Here is a 7,926-nt window from a genome sequence, read left to right on the forward strand (position 1 = left end):
GAAACTTAAAAGATTCCCAGCTAACGCCACGGAGATACTAAATAACGTTTTCATACGCACACAGCCACACGCACGTGCTCGCGTGTGCACACCCACCCACACACCCACCCACACCCACACACACACACACACACACACACACACACACACACACACACACACACACACACACACACACACACACACACACACGCATACGCACACAATCATGCATGCATCACTTGTCCTTACGCTCCCCTGTGTGTGTGTGTGTGTGTGTGTGTGTGTGTGTGTGTGTGTGTGTGTGTGTGTGTGTGTGTGTGTGGTGTGTGTGTGTGTGTGCGTGCGTGCGTGCGTGCGTGCGTGCGTGCGTGTCTCCGCAGCTAGCGCCTGACCTCCGGTATGCGAGCTGTGTGTGTGTGTGTGTGTGCGTGCGTGCGTGCGTGCGTGCGTGCGTGCGTGCGTGCGTGCGTGCGTGCGTGCGTGCGTGTGTCTCCGCAGCTAGCGCCTGACCTCCGGTATGCGAGCTGCGTGTGTGTGTGTGTGTGTGTGTGTGTGTGTGTGTGTGTGTGTGTGTGTCTGCACCTCCATGAATAATTTACTCTATTAATAAAAACCCCTTCAGAAGCCCTCCAGACTCATGAAGGCTGAATTAAAGAGTTGATTTGCAATTACTATAAGCTCATCTCAGGATATGGGAGGAGCCCTGAGGAAGCATGGTGCTGGAGGAGGCTGTTTGTGATGCTGGTAGTGATGCTGGTTGGAGGGGGTGGAAGGCTGGTGGGCCTAGTGTTGCCACGTCTGCTTATTATAAGTGACTCTGGGCTTGTTTTTTCCTGTAAAGAAGTTTGTGGGGGGGAGGAGGGGGGGGGGTGTTAAAGACAAGTGTATAGTTGCTTATTTGGGCTCGCTTACTAAATATTGTTCAAAACAGTATTGGCCGGGGACCCCCGTCTGAACAGATTTTGTGAGCAGTGGATCTCAACGTAGGGACGTCCAGGAAATTCCACAGGGGTTCTTGCGTCATCCCAAAAGCTATACCACTTGTGCAAGGACGCGCTGTGATTGGCCAATACGCTTGTGCAAGGACGTGCTGTGATTGGCCAGTAGCCACTTTGAGTGGCAGTTGCGGCAAACGCTCTCACCAAAACATGATTTACTATTCTGTGCCTATCGGTACATAACTCGAACGGCGCTGAGTCGGCCCAGGCGAACTTCGCAATGTTCGGCACGGCAACTCGCTCGCTTTAGCTCGCTTGGTGGTGCCTCACGTGGCTCAAGTTCGCTTGAGACGGTGCGCCTCCGTCACGGTCCAAAAATATACGGGCTAAAGAAATAGCCCGCAGTTGTTGTAGGCAGAGGCACTTCCGCGTTGGCCACAAAAGGGGGGCGTAGTTATAGCACAAGTGGTATAGGCTTTAGTATGTCGCAGGGTTCTTGAGGGGACTCCCCAGCCAAATGACTGATAGTTAACCACTTAAACCCCATTATCCTTATTGTGGGAAAGGGTTTCGCAGGAAAATAGCAGATCGTCCAGCTCACTATATATACGTCAGGTATTCGAAAAATATTTTTATATTTTCGAATACCTGACATATATATAGTGTTAAAGTGCTCATGCTTCTTCTATGGCCTTGTTTTCATAGACCCGGTTGCTTGTTTCTCTCGCAACAAACTGGCAACACTGAGAGAGAGAGAGAGAGAGAGAGAGAGAGAGAGAGAGAGAGATGAGAGAGAGAGAGAGAGAGAGAGAGAGAGAGAGAGAGAGAGAGAGAGAGAGAGAGAGAGAGAGAGAGAGAGAGAGAGAGAGAGAGAGAGAGAGAGAGAGTGTTGAGAAAGGACAGGAGGAGCCTGGGGGCAACGTTCCGTTCCGTCCTCTCATCCGCTCTCCAGTCTCGCCCACCCACCCATTCATTTCCATCCCTCCCCTCGTCCCGGGTCTATCCTCCTCCAGGCCTCCTTGTATGCCGCTCCCCCCCCCCAACACAGTCAGGGGGGGGTAGGGGCAGCGTTGCCAGAATCTGTGAGAGAAACAAGCAACCAGGTCTAGGAAAACCAGCCCAAAAGAAGCGACTATGGGCCACACGAGCACTTTATAACATATACATCAGCTGTTTGAAAACAGCAGATCTACAAGCTCACAACGCGTCGCGATGCGACGCGTTGTGAGCTTGTAGATCGGCTATTTTCAAATAAAATCTTGCGGGGGAAATTATAATAAGCCGATCTGGCAACCCTGGGTATAGGGGTAAGGTGAGGGTGAAGGTTAGGGTGGGGGGTTGCGGGGGGGGGGGGTTCAGATCCTAGATCATCTGTGTCCTGCGGGCGCCTCAGCTCACCGTGAGCAACCAGCCGCTGAGAGTGTTGAGAGTTCACACGGCTGTCAAGTGTGTCCTGAGGGGTGCTGTACCACGGTGTGTGTGTGTGTGTGTGGTTCGAATGAAGAAAGCTGAGTCTTACTTCATTGCCTTACTCACAGCGTTAGTGCACCAAAGGGTGTTTTTTTGCGCCCGCTTCTCTGCCACACCACATTTCTGCATGCTTAACCCATTCAATCCAGGAACACATCTGTGTCATTTTAAGATTTCTTTGAGCTATTCAAAAAATAGCAAATATACAAGTTCGTAGCGCGGCACCGAGTGCCGCGCTACGAACTTGTAGATCTGCTATTTAAAAAAAGAAAAAACATGGAATTTTTTAAAAGCACATTTTTAAAGCAAATGTTTTTACTCAAATCTTTGCTTCTAGAAATGTCTTCTAAATTCTAACAAAAATCCTAAGAAAAAATGGATGTTTTGCTATAATATCAGTAGTTTTCAAACTTTTTCATGTTAAGGACCCCAAAATGATATATTTGACCGTGGACCCCCATCTCAAAATATTTTCTTCCAGGGGGTCCCAGAAGCAAAGATTTGAGTTACAAATGTTCGCTTAATTTTTTTAAAATATATATTCAAAGATTAGAACACATTTTCACGATTTTTCAAAAATAGCAGATCTACAAGCTCGTAGCGCGGCACTCGGTGCCACGCTATGAGCTTGTAGATCTGCTATTTTTGAATAGCCAAAGTGTAAAATAATGCTTTTTAGCTCAAATAAAAAAATGACACAGATGCGTTCCCGGTCTTAATGGGTTAAATGACCGTAGCAGCATCACACTGCAGAGAGTGTACTATCGCGTGTTAACGGTATATTTGACACCGCTGCCGACCATAAAACTTTAGAAGCTTTTTTAAATTCTCTGCCTCTCTCCGGCTGATATCTCTGTCGATGTCAAGAGGACATTTTACATTTCAATTTGCTTCATGAATCAATGTTTTCTCCAGGGGGCATTTTTTTCAGCTAAACGCGAAGAGTCAGTCAAAATTTTAATGATGCGAAAAAACAAAACAGCAATGTAACGACAACAGGACTGTCACTGTCAGATTTTCATACTGTAATGAAATGGAATCCTATATGGATTCCTTGAAAACTAAGGAATGCACTATGAAATGGGACTGCAGTATAGGCCTAAGTGTCAGATATTGTGAGTTGGGATAAACATGCAATTACAACAGGAACGGTCTTTTAACCCATTAAGACCTGTGGCCGATTCTACAAATGTTTTCTAAATCCTAACAGTTTTTTGAAAAAATATATAAAAAATATATTTTCACGATTTTTCAAAAATAGCAGATATATTTGAAAAATATCTGCTATTTTTGAATAGCCCAAAGACATCTAAAAATGACACACAGATGCGTTCCCGGTCTGAATGGGTTAATACAACACTGGACTTGACAGGTTTTCACGCCAATCGTGAACACTTTAATGCAGTAGTTCTCAAACTCGTTCATGTCAAGGACCCCCAACATTTATATGTATTTGGCCACGGACCCCCCAAGATATTGCACAAATGTTCGCGATTTTTTCTAAAATAGCAGATCTACAAGCTTGCGGGGTTAATGTGGGTTGTTGTTATTTTTCAGATTGGAACCTGGGACCCTCCTAGTGGCCTGAACATGACCGACAACCAGAAGGGGAAGACAGCCAACGTGTCAGATTCCTTATCGAACCGATCGCTGGTCGTCTCCACTATACTGGTAGGCTATTCTCTCTCCTCTTCTCCATACAAAAACATGATTATTTATTTACAGTGGTGGAAAAAGTACTCAAATGTTTTACTTAAGTAAAAGTATCAATACTGCAATATAGAAATACTCTGTTACAAGTAAAAGTCTGGAATTAAAAAATGTACTTGAGTAAAAGCTTTCAAATGTATACAAATCTTTTGAAAATATCAGATCTACAAGCTCACAATGCGTCGAGCTCACAATGCGCTCACAAAATTGTACTTAAGTACAGTACTTAAGTACATGTACTTAGTTACTTTCCACCACTGGTTATTTAGCACACAGGACTCAAACGCCCTTTTAAGCGCCACACACCAAAAATAGCCGATCTGCAAGCTACACCGCATGTAGATCTGCTATTTTCCTTGGTGTGACATAAGTCGTACGATGGGAGTTTAAGCATTATAGTTAAATGAACTAGCAGAGGAGCCTTATGGTGAGAGCAATTATGGACGGCTTAGGACAGCTCTCAGCTCTAATTGACTCCCTCAAAAGGTGTCATTATTTTCAGCTGTTCCCTCTTGAAACCCCTCCAGTGCACTGCCTCCTCCGCCTGGAGTCTGACTGCCTGTCTCTTTTTCCCCAACACTTTCCCCGGGATGCTGCTGCTGCTCGGTGACTCGATTCAAGTAGAGTCGCCCCAAAGCACTAGTGCACTCCCAAATTGCCAGCCCACTTCCCCACTAAGGAGGACTCTTCTCCAATTTGGTGGTGGCTACAGAATCGAATGGGTGCAAATTGACTGATTGATTGTCCAATAAGATTTCATGGTTTGCGGGCTCTCCCTCACATCTCACCAATTTGCCAGCCTCGTTTATTTCTGATACTGTCTCTCCGGCCAACTGGTGCAAGACCAAAGCCTAAAGCTGTGACCACAATCACTCGATGCTCAGTCGCTATAGGATAGAAGTGTGTACACCATTTTCTAGTGGTGTCCGAATGCATGGTGATGATTGTTATTATCCTATTGGTGGACTCATCTTGTCCCACAATGCATTGTGAAAAGTAGGGTACGACCGATGATGGTCACTATGGCAATCCCTATATGACGTCATGCATTGTGCTCCATATTTTAAATATGTGACAGGAATTAATGTCAATCCGAGTAGTGTACAAAATGTGTTTTTCTTTACGACATCTGTAGGAGGGTAATTGTGTGTGCGTGTGCGTGTGCGTGTGCGTGTGCGTGTGGACGTGTGGACGTGTGCGTGTGTGTTTGATCGTCCGAAGCTAATCTCACTGCCGGAACAATCAGTGCCAAATGTCTTATGCACCCTACTATACTGCAACTTAATAAATATAGTAACTCCATGCATTTTTGTTCACATAATTATGTTGCATACGTTTTGAAATATTTCACGTACTGTACGTTTTATAGAGAGATAGAGAGATTCACACACATAGACATCACAGCCTGGCCACATGACGACTAAGATCCACATTGAAACCACACCCTGCATGTGGATCTTGACTTTTTTTTTCAGCAACGTCCTGCACATAGACACACACATTAAAACGTGGGAGAGAAAACTGTGGAGTTTGCATGTTCTCCCCGTGTCCCTATCACAAAAAACATGCAGTAATCGTGGTCTCTATACTGCCTCCCCCCGGTCAGCCGGGGCGCCTGATGGAGGGGAAAGGAACTGGTTTTGAATAACGTGTTCCTTCCACGTGCTACGTCCTATCGGGGAAACTCCCCCCTGTCAGGTGATAAGAAGCGGCCTGCTCACTCCTCATGCGTTGAAGGAAGCATGAGCTCAGTTCGGGGCTCTCCCCATGGGCTGGCAGAGGGAGAGTAGCGCCCAGGATTACAGCTTAGGCAATTAGCATTGTGTGAAAAAATGGGTTACAAAAATCGTTGGATAAAAAACAAACAAATTCAAGGGGAACTCTGAGTAGAAAAACAATTAATGTAAAAATCCAAAATGTGTTTGAACATGTTTGAACCTCACCCACACACGTTTTTTTTTGTGTGCGCCACGCAATCGCTTGATGTGTGTATTTGCGGATAACGCGAGGCATCGCGGGCAAAACGGGAATCTTCTGAAAACCGGTGAGGTAATTAAAACCTATGTTTTTTTTAATTTATGTGATCCTGTTATTGAAGAAGCCAAGCGGTAAAAAAAACAACGATATCAAGCAAATTGCGGGTTGTCATTACTTATTCCAGGCCCGGGTTTCCTCCGAGCCGTGCTGCGCCATGATTGGATTGCAGTTATTAGTTAACCCATTGAGACCGGGAACGCATCTGTGTCATTTTTTGATTTCTTTGGCTATTCAAAAATAGCAGATATACAAGCTCATAGCGCGGCACCGAGTGCCGCGCTATGAGCTTGTGGATCTGCTATTTATTTTTTTTATCTTGAAAATTCGTGCAAATCTTTGAATATATATTTTTTTTAGGGTTGTCCGATATTGGCTTTTTTACCGATAACCGATATACCGATATTGTCCAACTCTTAATTACCGATACCGATATCAACCGATACCGATATATGCGGGGATTATTGTGATTAGGGTAAGCTCAAATTTCATATCACACACACCATATACAGTAAAAACTCCTGTAACTTATTTATAAAGCAAAAAAAAAAAAAAAAAAAAAAAAAAAATCAAAAACCGATACCGATATTTTCCCGATATCAATTTTTATGCTAATATCGGCCGATAATATCGGGAGGCCGATAAAATCGGACATCCCTAATTTTTTTTAACGAACATTCTTAACTCACTCGGCACTCGGTACCGCGCTATGAGCTTGTATATCTGCTATTTTTTGAATAGCCAAAGAAATTTAATAAAAAATCTTTGAACACAGATGTGTTCCCGCTCTTAATGGGTTAAGACTCTAGCGCCGCTATAATTGCCGCATCAGGATTGAGTCATGGGGAGATCTGTGATGGCTGTGAGCAGGGTGGAAGGAGGAGGGTGGGCTGACAATAATTGGGTTTGTTACATTTGATTGATGCACACTTTCATCCAGCTACTCGTCATGTTTTTTTCCGGGGGATTATACACCATAAAACATGATGTAATTACCGCCGAGATCTCGGGCCTATCAACAGTTTATCTACTTTGGAGATCGCTTTCCTTAGTGTTGTTGCGCTGGTGGAGTGTGTATACCTCTAGGCCAGTGATTCTCAACCTTTTCTTTATTTAATACTTTGATACAGTTGTTTTTCCCCCTTCTCTAATCTCTGGAATGCCAATCCACTGTGTTAATGTTACTCTGAGTTAACTATAAGTCATTTTAGCTGGGGACCCCCTGGAGTCCCCTCAAGGACCCCTCCGGGATTTCCCCTGAACCCCACGTTGAGAACCACTGCCCAAGGGTGTTGCCATGTCTGCTTATTATAAGCGGCTTTGGGTTAGTTTTTATGTGAAGTTGCTTGTAAATATTAGTAGTTGTGGGTTGCAGTCTTTTGGGATTGTTTTGTCTAGTAGCTTATTTGAGCTTGTTTCTGAATGTCAAGAAAGCCCCCCAAATTAATGTGTATTTGTCCAAGGACCCCTCCCCCTATCTAAAAAATATTGTTGTGCCAGCGATTTACGGCTTGTAAATCGGCTATTGTCAAATATCCAATGACATGGGTTTCATGTGACCTATATAGTCGCTTTCTTGGACCTTTTCGGTTGCTCATTTCTATCGCGAAGTCTGGCAACACCGCTCGAGGCTATACCGTTGGAGCGCCGTCAGACCGCGTGCTGCAGGATCTCACGAGTCACGACACATGCAAAAAGCAGAAACATTTAGCCGCAGCGTGTATGGCTTCAGGCTGTGTCCTTTCTCAGCCTGTCTGTTACAGTTAGCCCAGTAGTGTGCTGCTAGCTGCAG

At 44.7% G+C, this 7,926-nt stretch overlaps 1 protein-coding gene across 1 annotated transcript in view; it reads left to right on the plus strand.

The window, feature by feature from the left end:
- LOC311042760 (glutamate receptor ionotropic, kainate 2) overlaps positions 1 to 7,926 on the plus strand; it is a gene marked incomplete at both ends in the record, with an annotated part of 238,476 nt that overhangs the window by 144,951 nt on the left and 85,599 nt on the right. Inside the window, one exon of the mRNA XM_084053745.1 lies at positions 3,948 to 4,061. Coding sequence (XP_083909871.1) covers positions 3,948 to 4,061 — 114 coding nt within the window. The remainder of the gene's footprint in view (positions 1 to 3,947; positions 4,062 to 7,926) is intronic.

Source organism: Gymnoscopelus microlampas, assembly GCF_963454915.1.
Source record: "Gymnoscopelus microlampas genome assembly, chromosome: 3".
In the NCBI taxonomy this organism is placed as follows: domain Eukaryota; kingdom Metazoa; phylum Chordata; class Actinopteri; order Myctophiformes; family Myctophidae; genus Gymnoscopelus; species Gymnoscopelus microlampas.